This window comes from Procambarus clarkii, chromosome 3 (genome assembly GCF_040958095.1).
Source record: "Procambarus clarkii isolate CNS0578487 chromosome 3, FALCON_Pclarkii_2.0, whole genome shotgun sequence".
Classification (NCBI taxonomy): Eukaryota; Metazoa; Arthropoda; class Malacostraca; order Decapoda; family Cambaridae; genus Procambarus; species Procambarus clarkii.
This window is the reverse complement of record NC_091152.1, coordinates 8,399,179-8,419,712: the sequence shown is the minus strand read 5'-3', so window position 1 is coordinate 8,419,712 and position 20,534 is coordinate 8,399,179. Positions and strand designations below refer to the sequence as shown.

Below are 20,534 nucleotides of genomic sequence, written 5' to 3'. Positions count from 1 at the left end.
AGCATGTACACTGACCTGCTCCAGAGAGTGAGTGAGGTGTGGAGCATGTACACTAACCTGCTAAAGAGAGTGGGTGAGGTGTGGAGCATGTACACTGACCTGTTCCAGAGAGTTGGTGAGGTGTGGAGCATGTACACTAACCTGCTCCAGAGAGTGAGTGAGGTATGGAGCATGTACACTGACCTGCTCCAGTGAGTGAGTGAGTTGTGGAGCGTGTACACTGACCTGCTAAAGAGAGTAAGTGAGGTGTGGAGCATGTACACTGACCTGCTCCAGAGAGTGAGTGAGGTGTGGAGCATGTACTCTAACCTGCTCCAGAGAGTGAGTGAGGTGTGGAGCATGTACACTGACCGGCTCCAGAGAGTGAGTGAGGTGAGGAGCATGTACACTGACCTGCTCCAGAGAGTGGGTGAGGTGTGGAACATGTATATTGACCTGCTCCAGAGAGTGGGTGAGGTATGGAGCATGTACACTGACCTGCTCCAGAGAGTGGGCGAGGTGTGGACCATGTACACTGACCAGTTCGAGGAAGTGAGTAAGGTGTGGAGCATGTACACTGACCTGCTCCAGAGGGTAGGTGAGGTGTGGAGCATGTAAACTGACCTGTTCCAGAGAGTGAGTGAGGTGTGGAACATGTACACTGACTTGCTCGAGAGAGTGAGTGAGGTGTGGAGCATGTACACTGACCTGCTCCAGAGAGTGAGTGAGGTGTGGAGCGTGTACACTGACCTGCTAAAGAAAGTGGGTGAGTTGTGGAGCGTGTACACTGACTTGCTACAGTGTGAGTGAGGTGTTGAGCGTGTACACTAACCTCCTCCAGTGAGTGAGTGAGGTGTGGAGCATGTACACTGACCTGCTCCAGAGAGTGGGTGAGGTGTAGAGTATGTACACTAACCTGCTCCAGAGAGCAAGTGAGGTGTGGAGCATGTACACTGACCGGCTCCAGAGAGTGAGTGAGGTGAGGAGCATGTACACTGACCTGCTCCAGAGAGTGGGTGAGGTGTGGAACATGTATATTGACCTGCTCCAGAGAGTGGGTGAGGTATGGAGCATGTACACTGACCTGCTCCAGAGAGTGGGCGAGGTGTGGACCATGTACACTGACCAGTTCCAGGAAGTGAGTAAGGTGTGGAGCATGTACACTGACCTGCTCCAGAGGGTAGGTGAGGTGTGGAGCATGTAAACTGACCTGTTCCAGAGAGTGAGTGAGGTGTGGAACATGTACACTGACTTGCTCGAGAGAGTGAGTGAGGTGTGGAGCATGTACACTGACCTGCTCCAGAGAGTGAGTGAGGTGTGGAGCGTGTACACTGACCTGCTAAAGAAAGTGGGTGAGTTGTGGAGCGTGTACACTGACTTGCTACAGTGTGAGTGAGGTGTTGAGCGTGTACACTAACCTCCTCCAGTGAGTGAGTGAGGTGTGGAGCATGTACACTGACCTGCTCCAGACAGCAAGTGAGGTGTGGAGTATGTACACTAACCTGCTCCAGAGAGCAAGTGAGGTGTGGAGCATGTACACTGACCTGCTCCAGAGAGTGAGTGAGGTGTGGAGCATGTACACTAACCTGCTAAAGAGAGTGGGTGAGGTGTGGAGCATGTACACTGACCTGTTCCAGAGAGTTGGTGAGGTGTGGAGCATGTACACTAACCTGCTCCAGAGAGTGAGTGAGGTATGGAGCATGTACACTGACCTGCTCCAGTGAGTGAGTGAGTTGTGGAGCGTGTACACTGACCTGCTAAAGAGAGTAAGTGAGGTGTGGAGCATGTACACTGACCTGCTCCAGAGAGTGAGTGAGGTGTGGAGCATGTACACTGACCTGCTAAAGAGAGTGAGTGAGGTGTTGAGCTTGTACACTGACCTGTTCCAGAGAGTTGGTGAGGTGTGGACCATGTACACTGACCTGTTCCAAAGGGTAGGTGAGGTGTGGAGCATGTACACTGACCTGCTCCAGTAAGTGAGTGAGTTGTGGAGCGTGTACACTGACTTGCTACAGTGTGAGTGAGGTGTTGAGCGTGTACACTAACCTCCTCCAGTGAGTGAGTGAGGTGTGGAGCATGTACACTGACCTGCTCCAGAGAGTGGGTGAGGTGTGGAGCATGTACATTGACATGCTCCAGAGAGTGAGTGAGGTGTGGAGCATGTACACTGACCTGCTAAAGAGAGTGGGTGAGGTGTGGAGCATGTACACTGACCTGCTCCAGAGTGGGTGAGGTGTGGAGCATTTACACTGACTTGCTCCAGAGAGTGAGTGAGGTGTGGAGCGTGTACACTGACCTGCTAAAGAAAGTGGGTGAGGTGAGGAGCATGTACACTGACCTGCTCCAGAGAGTGAGTGAGGTGTGGAGCATGTACACTGACCTGCTCCAGACAGCAAGTGAGGTGTGGAGTATGTACACTAACCTGCTCCAGAGAGCAAGTGAGGTGTGGAGCATGTACACTGACCTGCTCCAGAGAGTGAGTGAGGTGTGGAGCATGTACACTAACCTGCTAAAGAGAGTGGGTGAGGTGTGGAGCATGTACACTGACCTGTTCCAGAGAGTTGGTGAGGTGTGGAGCATGTACACTAACCTGCTCCAGAGAGTGAGTGAGGTATGGAGCATGTACACTGACCTGCTCCAGTGAGTGAGTGAGTTGTGGAGCGTGTACACTGACCTGCTAAAGAGAGTAAGTGAGGTGTGGAGCATGTACACTGACCTGCTCCAGAGAGTGAGTGAGGTGTGGAGCATGTACTCTAACCTGCTCCAGAGAGTGAGTGAGGTGTGGAGCATGTACACTGACCGGCTCCAGAGAGTGAGTGAGGTGAGGAGCATGTACACTGACCTGCTCCAGAGAGTGGGTGAGGTGTGGAACATGTATATTGACCTGCTCCAGAGAGTGGGTGAGGTATGGAGCATGTACACTGACCTGCTCCAGAGAGTGGGCGAGGTGTGGACCATGTACACTGACCAGTTCCAGGAAGTGAGTAAGGTGTGGAGCATGTACACTGACCTGCTCCAGAGGGTAGGTGAGGTGTGGAGCATGTAAACTGACCTGTTCCAGAGAGTGAGTGAGGTGTGGAACATGTACACTGACTTGCTCGAGAGAGTGAGTGAGGTGTGGAGCATGTACACTGACCTGCTCCAGAGAGTGAGTGAGGTGTGGAGCGTGTACACTGACCTGCTAAAGAAAGTGGGTGAGTTGTGGAGCGTGTACACTGACTTGCTACAGTGTGAGTGAGGTGTTGAGCGTGTACACTAACCTCCTCCAGTGAGTGAGTGAGGTGTGGAGCATGTACACTGACCTGCTCCAGAGAGTGGGTGAGGTGTGGAGTATGTACACTAACCTGCTCCAGAGAGCAAGTGAGGTGTGGAGCATGTACACTGACCGGCTCCAGAGAGTGAGTGAGGTGAGGAGCATGTACACTGACCTGCTCCAGAGAGTGGGTGAGGTGTGGAACATGTATATTGACCTGCTCCAGAGAGTGGGTGAGGTATGGAGCATGTACACTGACCTGCTCCAGAGAGTGGGCGAGGTGTGGACCATGTACACTGACCAGTTCCAGGAAGTGAGTAAGGTGTGGAGCATGTACACTGACCTGCTCCAGAGGGTAGGTGAGGTGTGGAGCATGTAAACTGACCTGTTCCAGAGAGTGAGTGAGGTGTGGAACATGTACACTGACTTGCTCGAGAGAGTGAGTGAGGTGTGGAGCATGTACACTGACCTGCTCCAGAGAGTGAGTGAGGTGTGGAGCGTGTACACTGACCTGCTAAAGAAAGTGGGTGAGTTGTGGAGCGTGTACACTGACTTGCTACAGTGTGAGTGAGGTGTTGAGCGTGTACACTAACCTCCTCCAGTGAGTGAGTGAGGTGTGGAGCATGTACACTGACCTGCTCCAGACAGCAAGTGAGGTGTGGAGTATGTACACTAACCTGCTCCAGAGAGCAAGTGAGGTGTGGAGCATGTACACTGACCTGCTCCAGAGAGTGAGTGAGGTGTGGAGCATGTACACTAACCTGCTAAAGAGAGTGGGTGAGGTGTGGAGCATGTACACTGACCTGTTCCAGAGAGTTGGTGAGGTGTGGAGCATGTACACTAACCTGCTCCAGAGAGTGAGTGAGGTATGGAGCATGTACACTGACCTGCTCCAGTGAGTGAGTGAGTTGTGGAGCGTGTACACTGACCTGCTAAAGAGAGTAAGTGAGGTGTGGAGCATGTACACTGACCTGCTCCAGAGAGTGAGTGAGGTGTGGAGCATGTACTCTAACCTGCTCCAGAGAGTGAGTGAGGTGTGGAGCATGTACACTGACCGGCTCCAGAGAGTGAGTGAGGTGAGGAGCATGTACACTGACCTGCTCCAGAGAGTGGGTGAGGTGTGGAACATGTATATTGACCTGCTCCAGAGAGTGGGTGAGGTATGGAGCATGTACACTGACCTGCTCCAGAGAGTGGGCGAGGTGTGGACCATGTACACTGACCAGTTCCAGGAAGTGAGTAAGGTGTGGAGCATGTACACTGACCTGCTCCAGAGGGTAGGTGAGGTGTGGAGCATGTAAACTGACCTGTTCCAGAGAGTGAGTGAGGTGTGGAACATGTACACTGACTTGCTCGAGAGAGTGAGTGAGGTGTGGAGCATGTACACTGACCTGCTCCAGAGAGTGAGTGAGGTGTGGAGCGTGTACACTGACCTGCTAAAGAGAGTGGGTGAGGTGTGGAGCATGTACACTGACCTGCTAAAGAAAGTGGGTTAGGTGAGGAGCATGTACACTAACCTGCTCGAGAGAGTGAGTGAGGTGTGGAGCATGTACACTAACCTGCTCGAGAGAGTGAGTGAGGTGTGGAGCATGTACACTGACCTGCTCGAGAGAGTGAGTGAGGTGTGGAGCATGTACACTGACCTGCTCGAGAGAGTGAGTGAGGTGTGGAGCATGTACACTGACCTGCTCCAGAGAGTGAGTGAGGTGTGGAGCATGTACACTGACCTGCTCCAGAGAGTGAGTGAGGTGTGGAGCATGTACACTGACCTGCTAAAGAGAGTGAGTGAGGTGTTGAGCTTGTACACTGACCTGTTCCAGAGAGTTGGTGAGGTGTGGACCATGTACACTGACCTGTTCCAAAGGGTAGGTGAGGTGTGGAGCATGTACACTGACCTGCTCCAGTAAGTGAGTGAGTTGTGGAGCGTGTACACTGACTTGCTACAGTGTGAGTGAGGTGTTGAGCGTGTACACTAACCTCCTCCAGTGAGTGAGTGAGGTGTGGAGCATGTACACTGACCTGCTCTAGAGAGTGGGTGAGGTGTGGAGCATGTACATTGACCTGCTCCAGAGAGTGAGTGAGGTGTGGAGCATGTACACTGACCTGCTAAAGAGAGTGGGTGAGGTGTGGAGCATGTACACTGACCTGCTCCAGAGAGTGAGTAAGTTGTGGAGCATGTACACTGACCTGCTCCAGAGGGGGTGAGGTGTGGAGCATTTACACTGACTTGCTCCAGAGAGTGAGTGAGGTGTGGAGCATGTACACTGACCTGCTAAAGAGAGTGGGTGAGGTGTGGAGCATGTACACTGACCTGCTAAAGAAAGTGGGTGAGGTGAGGAACATGTACACTGACCTGCTCCAGAGAGTGAGTAAGTTGTGGAGCATGTACACTGACCTGCTCCAGAGTGGGTGAGGTGAGGAGCATGTACACTGACCTCATCCAGACAGCAAGTGAGGTGTGGAGTATGTACACTAACCTGCTCCAGAGAGCAAGTGAGGTGTGGAGCATGTACACTGACCTGCTCCAGAGAGTGAGTGAGGTGTGGAGCATGTACACTGACCTGCTCCAGACAGCAAGTGAGGTGTGGAGTATGTACACTAAAATGCTCCAGAGAGCAAGTGAGGTGTGGAGCATGTACACTGACCTGCTCCAGAGAGTGGGTGAGGTGTGTAGAAATGTACACTGACCTGCTCCAGAGAGTGAGTGAGGTGTGGAGCATGTACACTAACCTGCTAAAGAGAGTGGGTGAGGTGTGGAGCATGTACACTGACCTGTTCCAGAGAGTTGGTGAGGTGTGGAGCATGTACACTGACATGCTCCAGAGAGTGAGTGAGGTATGGAGCATGTACACTGACCTGCTCCAGTGAGTGAGTGAGTTGTGGAGCGTGTACACTGACCTGCTAAAGAGAGTAAGTGAGGTGTGGAGCATGTACACTGACCTGCTCCAGAGAGTGAGTGAGGTGTGGAGCATGTACTCTAACCTGCTCCAGAGAGTGAGTGAGGTGTGGAGCATGTACACTGACCGGCTCCAGAGAGTGAGTGAGGTGAGGAGCATGTATACTGACCGGCTCCAGAGAGTGGGTGAGGTGTGGAACATGTATATTGACCTGCTCCAGAGAGTGGGTGAGGTATGGAGCATGTACACTGACCTGCTCCAGAGAGTGGGCGAGGTGTGGACCATGTACACTGACCAGTTCCAGGAAGTGAGTAAGGTGTGGAGCATGTACACTGACCTGCTCCAGAGGGTAGGTGAGGTGTGGAGCATGTAAACTGACCTGTTCCAGAGAGTGAGTGAGGTGTGGAGCATGTACACTGACTTGCTCGAGAGAGTGAGTGAGGTGTAGAGCATGTACACTGACCTGCTCCAGAGAGTGAGTGAGGTGTGGAGCGTGTACACTGACCTGCTAAAGAGAGTGGGTGAGGTGTGGAGCATGTACACTGACCTGCTAAAGAAAGTGGGTTAAGTGAGGAGCATGTACACTAACCTGCTCGAGAGAGTGAGTGAGGTGTGGAGCATGTACACTAACCTGCTCGAGAGAGTGAGTGAGGTGTGGAGCATGTACACTGACCTGCTCGAGAGAGTGAGTGAGGTGTGGAGCATGTACACTGACCTGCTCCAGAGAGTGAGTGAGGTGTGGAGCATGTACACTGACCTGCTCCAGAGAGTGAGTGAGGTGTGGAGCATGTACACTGACCTGCTCCAGAGAGTGAGTGAGGTGTGGAGCATGTACATTGACCTGCTAAAGAGAGTGAGTGAGGTGTTGAGCTTGTACACTGACCTGTTCCAGAGAGTTGGTGAGGTGTGGACCATGTACACTGACCTGTTCCAAAGGGTAGGTGAGGTGTGGAGCATGTACACTGACCTGCTCCAGTAAGTGAGTGAGTTGTGGAGCGTGTACACTGACTTGCTACAGTGTGAGTGAGGTGTTGAGCGTGTACACTAACCTCCTCCAGTGAGTGAGTGAGGTGTGGAGCATGTACACTGACCTGCTCCAGAGAGTGGGTGAGGTGTGGAGCATGTACATTGACCTGCTCCAGAGAGTGAGTGAGGTGTGGAGCATGTACACTGACCTGCTAAAGAGAGTGGGTGAGGTGTGGAGCATGTACACTGACCTGCTCCAGAGAGTGAGTAAGTTGTGGAGCATGTACACTGACCTGCTCCAGAGTGGGTGAGGTGTGGAGCATTTACACTGACTTGCTCCAGAGAGTGAGTGAGGTGTGGAGCGTGTACACTGACCTGCTAAAGAGAGTGGGTGAGGTGTGGAGCATGTACACTGACCTGCTAAAGAAAGTGGGTGAGGTGAGGAGCATGTACACTGACCTGCTCCAGAGAGTGAGTGAGGTATGGAGCATGTACACTGACCTGCTCCAGACAGCAAGTGAGGTGTGGAGTATGTACACTAACCTGCTCCAGAGAGCAAGTGAGGTGTGGAGCATGTACACTGACCTGCTCCAGAGAGTGAGTAAGTTGTGGAGCATGTACACTGACCTGCTCCAGAGTGGGTGAGGTGTGGAGCATTTACACTGACTTGCTCCAGAGAGTGAGTGAGGTGTGGAGCGTGTACACTGACCTGCTAAAGAAAGTGGGTGAGGTGAGGAGCATGTACACTGACCTGCTCCAGAGAGTGAGTGAGGTGTGGAGCATGTACACTGACCTGCTCCAGACAGCAAGTGAGGTGTGGAGTATGTACACTTACCTGCTCCAGAGAGCAAGTGAGGTGTGGAGCATGTACACTGACCTGCTCCAGAGAGTGAGTGAGGTGTGGAGCATGTACACTAACCTGCTAAAGAGAGTGGGTGAGGTGTGGAGCATGTACACTGACCTGTTCCAGAGAGTTGGTGAGGTGTGGAGCATGTACACTAACCTGCTCCAGAGAGTGAGTGAGGTATGGAGCATGTACACTGACCTGCTCCAGTGAGTGAGTGAGTTGTGGAGCGTGTACACTGACCTGCTAAAGAGAGTAAGTGAGGTGTGGAGCATGTACACTGACCTGCTCCAGAGAGTGAGTGAGGTGTGGAGCATGTACTCTAACCTGCTCCAGAGAGTGAGTGAGGTGTGGAGCATGTACACTGACCGGCTCCAGAGAGTGAGTGAGGTGAGGAGCATGTACACTGACCTGCTCCAGAGAGTGGGTGAGGTGTGGAACATGTATATTGACCTGCTCCAGAGAGTGGGTGAGGTATGGAGCATGTACACTGACCTGCTCCAGAGAGTGGGCGAGGTGTGGACCATGTACACTGACCAGTTCCAGGAAGTGAGTAAGGTGTGGAGCATGTACACTGACCTGCTCCAGAGGGTAGGTGAGGTGTGGAGCATGTAAACTGACCTGTTCCAGAGAGTGAGTGAGGTGTGGAACATGTACACTGACTTGCTCGAGAGAGTGAGTGAGGTGTGGAGCATGTACACTGACCTGCTCCAGAGAGTGAGTGAGGTGTGGAGCGTGTACACTGACCTGCTAAAGAGAGTGGGTGAGGTGTGGAGCATGTACACTGACCTGCTAAAGAAAGTGGGTTAGGTGAGGAGCATGTACACTAACCTGCTCGAGAGAGTGAGTGAGGTGTGGAGCATGTACACTAACCTGCTCGAGAGAGTGAGTGAGGTGTGGAGCATGTACACTGACCTGCTCGAGAGAGTGAGTGAGGTGTGGAGCATGTACACTGACCTGCTCCAGAGAGTGAGTGAGGTGTGGAGCATGTACACTGACCTGCTCCAGAGAGTAAGTGAGGTGTGGAGCATGTACACTGACCTGCTCCAGAGAGTGAGTGAGGTGTGGAGCATGTACACTGACCTGCTAAAGAGAGTGAGTGAGGTGTTGAGCTTGTACACTGACCTGTTCCAGAGAGTTGGTGAGGTGTGGACCATGTACACTGACCTGTTCCAAAGGGTAGGTGAGGTGTGGAGCATGTACACTGACCTGCTCCAGTAAGTGAGTGAGTTGTGGAGCGTGTACACTGACTTGCTACAGTGTGAGTGAGGTGTTGAGCGTGTACACTAACCTCCTCCAGTGAGTGAGTGAGGTGTGGAGCATGTACACTGACCTGCTCCAGAGAGTGGGTGAGGTGTGGAGCATGTACATTGACCTGCTCCAGAGAGTGAGTGAGGTGTGGAGCATGTACACTGACCTGCTAAAGAGAGTGGGTGAGGTGTGGAGCATGTACACTGACCTGCTCCAGAGAGTGAGTAAGTTGTGGAGCATGTACACTGACCTGCTCCAGAGTGGGTGAGGTGTGGAGCATTTACACTGACTTGCTCCAGAGAGTGAGTGAGGTGTGGAGCGTGTACACTGACCTGCTAAAGAGAGTGGGTGAGGTGTGGAGCATGTACACTGACCTGCTAAAGAAAGTGGGTGAGGTGAGGAGCATGTACACTGACCTGCTCCAGAGTGGGTGAGGTGTGGAGCATTTACACTGACTTGCTCCAGAGAGTGAGTGAGGTGTGGAGCGTGTACACTGACCTGCTAAAGAGAGTGGGTGAGGTGTGGAGCATGTACACTGACCTGTTCCAGAGAGTTGGTGAGGTGTGGAGCATGTACACTAACCTGCTCCAGAGAGTGAGTGAGGTATGGAGCATGTACACTGACCTGCTCCAGTGAGTGAGTGAGTTGTGGAGCGTGTACACTGACCTGCTAAAGAGAGTTGGTGAGGTGTGGAGCATGTACACTGACTTGCTCCAGAGAGTGAGTGAGGTGTGGAGAGTGTACACTGACCTGCTAAAGAGAGTGGGTGAGGTGTGGAGCATGTACACTGACCTGCTAAAGAAAGTGGGTGAGGTGAGGAGCATGTACACTGACCTGCTCCAGAGAGTGAGTGAGGTGTGGAGCATGTACAATGACCTGCTCGAGAGAGTGAGTGAGGTGTGGAGCATGAGGTGTTAGGGGCCTCGTAGCCTGGTGGATAGCGCGCAGGACTCGTAATTCTGTGGCGCGGGTTCGATTCCCGCACGAGGCAGAAACAAATGGGCAAAGTTTCTTTCATCCTGAATGCCCCTGTTACCTAGCAGTAAATAGGTACCTGGGAGTTAGTCAGCTGTCACGGGCTGCTTCCTGGGGGTGGAGGCCTGGTCGAGGACCGGGCCGTGGGGACAGTAATGCCCCGAAATCATCTCAAGATAACCTCAAGTTAATCTCAAGATGTACACTGACCTGCTCGAGAGAGTGAGTGAGGTGTGGAGCATGTACACTGACCTGCTCCAGAGAGTGAGTGAGGTGTGGAGCATGTACACTGACCTGCTCCAGAGAGTGAGTGAGGTGTGGAGCATGTACACTGACCTGCTCCAGAGAGTGAGTGAGGTGTGGAGCATGTACACTGACCTGCTCCAGAGAGTGGGCGAGGTGTGGAGCATGTATACTAACCTGCTAAAGAGAGTGGGTGAGGTGTTGAGCTTGTACACTGACCTGTTCCAGAGAGTTAGTGAGGTGTGGAGCATGTACACTGACCTGTTCCAGAGGATAGGTGAGGTGTGGAGCATGTACACTGACCTGTTCCAGAGGATAGGTGAGGTGTGGAGCATGTACACTGACCTGCTCCAGTAAGTGAGTGAGTTGTGGAGCGTGTACACTGACTTGCTACAGTGTGAGTGAGGTGTTGAGCGTGTACACTAACCTCCTCCAGTGAGTGAGTGAGGTGTGGAGCATGTACACTGACCTGCTCCAGAGAGTGAGTGAGGTGTGGAGCATGTACACTGACCTGCTACAGAGAGAGTGGGCGAGGTGTGGAGCATGTACACTGACCTGCTCCAGAGAGTGAGTGAGGTGTGGAGCATGTACTCTAACCTGCTCCAGAGAGTGAGTGAGGTGTGGAGCATGTACACTGACCTGCTCCAGAGAGTTAGTGAGGTGTGGAGCATGTACACTGACCTGCTCCAGAGAGTGGGTGAGGTGAGGAGCATGTACACTGACCACCTGCTGAGAGTGGGTGAGGTGTGGAGCATGTGTATTGACCTGTTCCAGAGAGTGGGTGCATGAGGTGTGGAGCATGTACACTGACCACCTCGAGAGAGTGGATGAGGTGTGCAGCATGTACACTGACCTGCTCCAGAGAGTGGGTGAGATGTGGAGCATGTATACTGACCTACTCCAGAGAGTGGGTGAGGTGTGGAGCATGTACACTGACCTGCTCCAGAGAGTGGGTGAGGGTTGGAGCATGTACACTGACCTGCTCCAGAGGGTAGGAGAGTGTGGAGCATGAACACTGACCTGCTCCAGAGAGGGGGTGAGGTGTGGAGGATGTACACTGACCTGCTCCAGAGAGTGAGTGAGGTATGGAGCAAGTACACTGACCTGCTAAAGAGAGCGGGTGAGGTGTGGAGCATGTACACTGACCTGCTCCAGAGAGTGGGTGAGGTGTGGAGCTTTTACATTGACCTGCTCCAGAGAGTGAGTGAGGTGTGGAGCACGTACACTGACCTGCTAAAGAGAGTGGGTGAGGTGTGGAGCATGTACACTGACCTGCTCCAGAGAGTGAGCGAGGTGTGGAACATGTACACTGACCTGCTCCAGAGTGGGTGAGGTGTGGAGCATTTACACTGAACTGCTCCAGAAAGTGAGTAAGTTGTGGAGCATGTACACTGACCTGCTCCAGAGTGGGTGAGGTGTGGAGCATTTACACTGACTTGCTCCAGAGAGTGTGTGAGGTGTGGTGCGTGTACACTGACATGCTAAAGAGAGTGGGTGAGGTGTGGAGCATGTACACTGACCTGCTAAAGAAAGTGGGTGAGGTGAGGAGCATGTACACTGACCTGCTCCAGAGAGTGAGTGAGGTGTGGAGCATGTACACTGACCTGCTCCAGACAGCAAGTGAGGTGTGGATTATGTACACTAACCTGCTCCAGAGAGCAAGTGAGGTGTGGAGCATGTACACTGACCTGCTCCAGAGAGTGAGTGAGGTGTGGAGCATGTACACTGACCTGTTCCAGAGAGTTGGTGAGGTGTGGAGCATGTACACTGAACGGCTCCAGAGAGTGAGTGAGGTGAGGAGCATGTACACTGACCTGTTCCAGAGAGTGGGTGAGGTGTGGAGCATGTGCATAGACCTGCTCCAGAGAGTGGGTGAGGTGTGGAGCATGTACACTGACCTGCTCCAGAGAGTGGGCGAGGTGTGGACCATGTACACTGACCAGTTCCAGGAAGTGAGTAAGGTGTGGAGCATGTACACTGACTTGCTCCAGAGAGTGAGTGAGGTGTGGAGCGTGTACACTGACCTGCTAAAGAGAGTGGGTGAGGTGTGGAGCATGTAAACTGACCTGTTCCAGAGAGTGAGTGAGGTGTGGAGCATGTACACTGACTTGCTCCAGAGAGTGAGTGAGGTGTGGAGCATGTACACTAACCTGCTAAAGAGAGTGGGTGAGGTGTGGAGCATGTACACTGACCTGCTAAAGAAAGTGGGTGAGGTGAGGAGCATGTACACTGACCTTCTCCAGAGAGTGAGTGAGGTGTGGAGCATGTACACTGACCTGCTCGAGAGAGTGAGTGAGGTGTGGAGCATGTACACTGACCTGCTCTAGAGAGTGAGTGAGGTGTAGAGCATGTACACTAACCTGCTAAAGAGAGTAGGTGAGGTGTGGAGCATGTACACTGACCTGCTCCAGAGAGTTAGTGAGGTGTGGAGCATGTACACTAACCTGCTAAAGAGAGTGGGTGAGGTGTGGAGCATGTACACTGACCTGCTAAAGAAAGTGGGTGAGGTGAGGAGCATGTACACTGACCTTCTCCAGAGAGTGAGTGACGTGTGGAGCATGTACACTGACCTGCTCTAGAGAGTGAGTGAGGTGTGGAGCATGTACACTGACCTGCTCTAGAGAGTGAGTGAGGTGTGGAGCATGTACACTAACCTGCTAAAGAGAGTGGGTGAGGTGTGGAGCATGTACACTGACCTGCTCCAGAGAGTTAGTGAGGTGTGGAGCATGTACACTAACCTGCTAAAGAGAGTGGGTGAGGTGTGGAGCATGTACACTGACCTGCTCCAGTAAGTGAGTGAGTTGTGGAGCGTGTACACTGACTTGCTACAGAGAGAGTGGGCGAGGTGTGGAGCATGTACACTGACCTGCTCCAGAGAGGGTGAGTGAGGTGTGGAGCATGTACACTGACCTGCTACAGAGAGTGGGCGAGGTGTGGAGCATGTACTCTAACCTGCTCCAGAGAGTGAGTGAGGTGTGGAGCATGTACACTGACCTGCTCCAGAGAGTTAGTGAGGTGTGGAGCATGTACACTGACCTGCTCCAGAGAGTGGGTGAGGTGAGGAGCATGTACACTGACCACCTGCAGAGAGTGGGTGAGGTGTGTAGCATGTGTATTGACCTGTTCCAGAGAGTGGGTGCATGAGGTGTGGAGCATGTACACTGACCACCTCGAGAGAGTGGGTGAGGTGTGGAGCATGTACACTGACCTGCTAAAGAAAGTGGGTGAGGTGAGGAGCATGTACACTGACCTTCTCCAGAGAGTGAGTGACGTGTGGAGCATGTACACTGACCTGCTCTAGAGAGTGAGTGAGGTGTGGAGCATGTACACTGACCTGCTCTAGAGAGTGAGTGAGGTGTGGAGCATGTACACTAACCTGCTAAAGAGAGTGGGTGAGGTGTGGAGCATGTACACTGGCCTGCTCCAGAGAGTTAGTGAGGTGTGGAGCATGTACACTAACCTGCTAAAGAGAGTGGGTGAGGTGTGGAGCATGTACACTGACCTGCTCCAGTAAGTGAGTGAGTTGTGGAGCGTGTACACTGACTTGCTACAGAGAGAGTGGGCGAGGTGTGGAGCATGTACACTGACCTGCTCCAGAGAGTGAGTGAGGTGTGGAGCATGTACACTGACCTGCTACAGAGAGTGGGCGAGGTGTGGAGCATGTACTCTAACCTGCTCCAGAGAGTGAGTGAGGTGTGGAGCATGTACACTGACCTGCTCCAGAGAGTTAGTGAGGTGTGGAGCATGTACACTGACCTGCTCCAGAGAGTGGGTGAGGTGAGGAGCATGTACACTGACCACCTGCAGAGAGTGGGTGAGGTGTGTAGCATGTGTATTAACCTGTTCCAGAGAGTGGGTGCATGAGGTGTGGAGCATGTACACTGACCACCTCGAGAGAGTGGGTGAGGTGTGGAGCATGTACACTGACCTGCTACAGAGAGTGGGTGAGATGTGGAGCATGTACACTGACCTGCTCCAGAGAGTGGGCGAGGTGTGGAGCATGTACACTGACCTGCTCCAGAGAGTGGGCGAGGTGTGGATCATGTACACTGACCTACTACAGAGAGTGGGCGACGTGTGGAGCATGTACACTGACCTGCTCCAGAGAGTGGGCGAGGTGTGGAGCATGTACACTGACCTGCTCCAGAGAGTGGGTGAGGTGTGGAGCATGTACACTGACCTGCTCCAGAGAGTGGGTGAGGTGTGGAGCATGTACACTGACCAGCTACAGAGAGTGAGGTGTGGAGTATATACACTGACCTGCTCCAGAGAGTGGGCGAGGTGTGGAGGCAGGATGACTGTGGGCTGGCGACCTGCGGAGTCAGGAACATACAGAGACCCGTCCATATCCTTCACCATTCGCTCCGCTAGTTCCCAGTGTCCAGCGTCCAGGGCAGCGTGCAGAGGACTCGCGCCGGACTTGCTACGTAAGGAGGACTGAGCACCAGCCCGGTGGAGGAAGCTGCAGGTCAAGGTGCACTTGGCACGAGCCGCCTGAACCATGAGCTTAGTCAGGCTCATCACTGACCTGCCTCGGGGCCAGCGGGCTTGCCATGGGGCCTTGCCTCCTATGGTGGATATTAGTTCATCAACACCTGCACCAAGCTCTCTTACTTCATCAACACCTGCACCAAGCTCTCTTACTTCATCAACACCTGCACCAAGCTCTCTTACTTCATCAACACCTGCACCAAGCTCTCTTACTTCATCAACACCTGCACCAAGCTCTCTTACTTCATCAACAACTGCACCAAGCTCTGCCAGCTCTTTGATCTTAGCACGTTCTTGCTCCAGTATATGAAGGAACACCTGTAAGCACATTGTATTGTTGTAACACATACACCAACACCTGTAAACACATTGTATTGTTGTAACACATGCACCAACACCTGTATACACGTTACGACGTAGACCGTGTGCACCATCTGCCAGCTGGTGCAACAGGTGCAGCCCGTGCGGGCTACGTCGTAAGGGCTACAGTGTGTGTGGCCTAAGTTATGGTGGCGACGTGGGCCATGTGCGTAACCACAAACTCCACCGCTATGAACGTGTACTAAGTGCACCAGCTGTGGCAGGTGGTTCACCTAGTCTTCATGTAAAGGGGGAGGAGAAGTGTGTCGTATAAAGGGTTAAATTATGTATTGAATGTTGTAGATAGGTAATACTAAGTATATATACATTTACATATATACACGCTACACACACACACACATACACACGCTACATATATATATATATATATATATATATATATATATATATATATATATATATATATATATATATATATATATATATATATATATATATATATATATATATATATATATATGTCGTACCTAGTAGCCAGAACGTACTTCTCACCCTACTATGCAAGGCCCGATTTGCCTAATAAGCCAAGTTTTCATGAATTAATTGTTTTTCGACTACCTAACCTAACCTAACCTAACTTTTTCGGCTACCTAACCTAACCTAACCTAACTTTTTTGGCTACCTAACCTAACCTAACCTATAAAGATAGGTTAGGTTAGGTAGGGTTGGTTAGGTTTGGTCATATATCTACGTTAATTATAACTCCAATAAAAAAAAATTGAACTCATACATAATGAAATGGGTAGCTTTATCATTTCATAAGAAAAAAAATAGAGAAAATATATTAATTCAGGAAAACTTGGCTTATTAGGCAAATCGGGCCTTGCATAGTAGGGTGAAAAGTGCGTTCTGGCTACTAGGTACGACATATATATATATATATATATATATATATATATATATATATATATGTCGTACCTAATAGCCAGAACTCACTTTTTGGCCTACTATGCATGGCCCGATTTGCCTAATAAGCCAAGTTTTCCTGAATTAATATATTTTTTCTAATTTTTTTCTTATGAAATGATAAAGCTACCCATTTCATTATGTATGAGGTCAATTTTTTTTTATTGGAGTTAAAATTAACGTAGATATATGACCGAACCTAACCAACCCTACCTAACCTAACCTAACCTATCTTTATAGGTTAGGTTTGGTTAGGTAGCCGAAAAAGTTAGGTTAGGTTAGGTTAGGTAGGTTAGGTAGTCGAAAAACAATTAATTCATGAAAACTTGGCTTATTAGGCAAATCGGGCCTTGCATAGTAGGCTGAGAAGTGCGTTCTGGCTACTAGGTACGACATATATATATATATATATATATATATATATATATATATATATATATATATATATATATATATGTCGTACCTAATAGCCAGAACGCACTTCTCAGCCTACTATTCAAGGCCCGATTTGCCTAATAAGCCAAGTTTTCATGAATTAATGTTTTTTCGTCTACCTAACCTACCTAACCTAACCTAACCTAGCTTTTTTTGGCTACCTAACCTAACCTTACCTATAAATATAGGTTAGGTTAGGTTAGGTAGGGTTGGTTAGGTTCGGTCATATATCTACGTTAATTTTAACTCCAATAAAAAAAAATTGACCTCATACATAGAGAAAAAGGTTGCTTTATCATTTCATAAGAAAAAAAATTATAGTAAATATATTAATTCAGGAAAACTTGGCTTATTAGGCAAATCGGGCCTTGAATAGTAGGCTGAGAAGTGAGTTCTGGCTACTAGGTACGACATATATATATATATATATGTCGTACCTAATAGCCAGAACGCACTTCTCAGCCTACTATTCAAGGCCCGATTTGCCTAATAAGCCAAGTTTTCATGAATTAATGTTTTTTCGTCTACCTAACCTACCTAACCTAACCTAACCTAGCTTTTTTTGGCTACCTAACCTAACCTTACCTATAAATATAGGTTAGGTTAGGTTAGGTAGGGTTGGTTAGGTTCGGTCATATATCTACGTTAATTTTAACTCTAATAAAAAAAAATTGGCCTCATACATAGAGAAAAGGGTTGCTTTATCATTTCATAAGAAAAAAATTATAGTAAATATATTAATTCAGGAAAACTTGGCTTATTAGGCAAATCGGGCCTTGAATAGTAGGCTGAGAAGTGAGTTCTGGCTACTAGGTACGACATATATATATATATATATATATATATATATATATATATATATATATATATATATATATATATATATATATATATATATATGTTTCATTGAATATGACCGCATATTCTGTATTTATTATTTTCTGGTTTAGGGCTTCTATCCCTCTAACTATTTTCTTAGCATCAGGGCTTAATTGAAAATAGTATTAATTATTTTCTTAATTTGCTAAGAAAATAGTTAGAGGGATAGAAGCCCTAAACCAGAAAATAATAAATACAGAATATGCGGTCATATTCAATGAAACATGTTTGAAAGAAAACCTGCTGCCAGTATACACCAATATATATATATATATATATATATATATATATATATATATATATATATATATATATATATATATATATATATATATATATATATATATATATTTATGATCGATGTTCCCTTCGGGAATCTTAATTTTAAGATGAATAGGAAAACCAGGGGTATACTGAACATCTTGTTTCAGATTCTTTACTTTAAAATGCATAACGTTTCGAATACTTCTCGTATTCATCATCAGATCTAAAAGAAAAAACAGAAATCACAATCAAATAACTGGTAAACAAAGAACTCATACTGAATATAATTGCCTATCAAAGAAAGGAAAATGCTTAAAAAACAGAACACTTAAGCGCACTTAACGTGATCAATACAAATAAAACTTATTAACTGTCACATATATTAAAGCTAATTTAAAAATCCATTAAACTACAAGATGAAATTTATAACTACTAAAACAAACCATTCTATTAAACTTACGTGAAGTGATCAGAAGTGAAACTTGATACCTAACACATAGATACTAAACACTATAACAAATATTTATATAATGACTACAAATCTACAATATATGTATGTAAAATACAAATAGAATAAAAGACAATTATAAAGTACTAACCAAAATCTTATAAAAAACTCAAATATTAAATAATAGGTGTTACCTATACAACTGTGTTACAACTAACACAACACCTATACCCCCTATTAGACTATTTTACAGGAACTTCTTTTCCACAGCTCATAAAACGGAGGAAAGGGTCCTGAAAGATATTGTTAATAGAAACGTTATCCCTTCAGACAAAAATCAGAGGATACAACTGACGATTTACTATAAAACCAGAAAAACGGCCAGCCTACTCATGAGAAACTCTCCAGACACAAAACAGAACGCTTTAAAAGAGACTAACGTCGTCTATGCCTTCAAATGCCCTCTTGGGGACTGTAAGCTCCAAAAAAAACAGTATATAGGCAAGACAACAACATCTCTTTCTAGGCGTTTAACGATGCATAAGCAACAGGGCTCCATTAAGGAACATATAATCTCTTCCCACAACCAAACCATCGCCAGAGAAATCCTAGTAAACAACACAGAAATCATCGATAGATACAGCGATAGCAGGCGGCTTGACGTTTGCGAGGCACTACACATCAAGAAGTCAACACCAGCAATCAACAGCCAATTATTGCACAACTATATTCTACCCACCTCAAGACTCCGCTCCAATATAGAAGCATCAAGAAATATGGACCAATAGGCTTTCTACAAACACTTCTATTCAATATCCATTGTTTCGTGTTCTGTCTTGTGTTGATGAAATTAATACCCTATTAATACTCTTGTTCTGTCTTGTGTTGATGAAATAAATACCCTATTAATACCACATCTTGTTCTGTCTTGTGTTAATGCCACATCACCCCTTCCACCTCACTCAAATGTAGATATAAAATCTGAGATGCGTAAGTTCTATTCAGTTGTGTATTTGTGAACTAAAGTCTTTGAAAATGTAATAAGTTTTACGAAACGCGCTCGTGTCGCGTCAGACTAGAAATAAAAATGAATTTTGGAGAATTGATTTTTGATTTACCTCCAACAGTGAAACGAAATGTACGAAAGATTGAGAAAATTCGTGTTAGAATTATTAATCTTTCTTTTTCGGTCATATTTAATAATATATATATATATATATATATATATATATATATATATATATATATATATATATATATATATATATATATATATATATATATATATATATATATATACCTATACATATATATATATATATATATATATATATATATATATATATATATATATATATATATATATATATATATATATATATTATTAAATATGACCGAAAAAGTAAGATTAATAATTCTAACACGAATTTTCTCAATCTTTCGTACATTTCTTTTCACTGTTGGAGGTAAATCAAAAATCAATTCTCCAAAATTCATTTTTATTTCTAGTCTGACGCGACACGAGTGCGTTTCGTAAAACTTATTACATTTTCAAAGACTTTAGTTTACAAATACACAACTGAATAGAACTTACGCATCTCCGATTTTATATCTACATTTGAGTGAGGTGGAAGGGGTGATGTGGCATTAATCAACAAAAGACAGAACAAGAGGTGGCATTAATAGGTTATTAATTTCATCAACACAAGACAGAACAAGGGGTGGCATTAATAGGGTATTAATTTCATCAACACAAGACAGAACACGAAACAATGGGTATTGAATAGAAGTGTTTGTAGAAAGCCTATTGGTCCATATTTCTTGATGCTTCTATATTGGAGCGGAGTCTTGAGGTGGGTAGAATATAGTTGTGCAATAATTGGCTGTTGATTGCTGGTGTTGACTTCTTGATGTGTAGTGCCTCGCAAACATGTGTAGTGTTAGAATTGTTAATCTTACTTTTTCGGTCATATTTAATAATATATGTCTACAGGAAAGACTGCTACCAAAATATACTAATATATATATATATATATATATATATATATATATATATATATATATATATATATATATATATATATATATATATATATATATATATATATATATATATATATATATATATATATATACATATGTCGTACCTAGTAGCCAGAACTCACTTTTTGGCCTACTATTCAAGGCCTGATTTGCCTAATAAGCCAAGTTTTCCTGAATTAATATATTTTTTCGAATTTTTTTCTTATGAAATGATAAAGCTACCCATTTCATTATGTATGAGGTCAATTTTTTTTTATTGGAGTTAAAATTAACGTAGAT

General features: G+C 47.2%; 1 protein-coding gene across 5 annotated transcripts in view; it reads right to left on the bottom strand.

Moving 5' to 3' along the window:
* Positions 1 to 20,534, bottom strand: part of LOC123749951 (serine/threonine-protein phosphatase 6 regulatory ankyrin repeat subunit C-like) — a 253,678-nt gene that overhangs the window by 20,694 nt on the left and 212,450 nt on the right. For all 5 annotated transcript variants that reach the window (XM_069329043.1, XM_069329055.1, XM_069329036.1 and 2 more), the window contains one exon: positions 14,669 to 15,217. In XM_069329043.1, the coding sequence (XP_069185144.1) occupies positions 14,669 to 15,217 (549 nt within the window). The remainder of the gene's footprint in view (positions 1 to 14,668; positions 15,218 to 20,534) is intronic.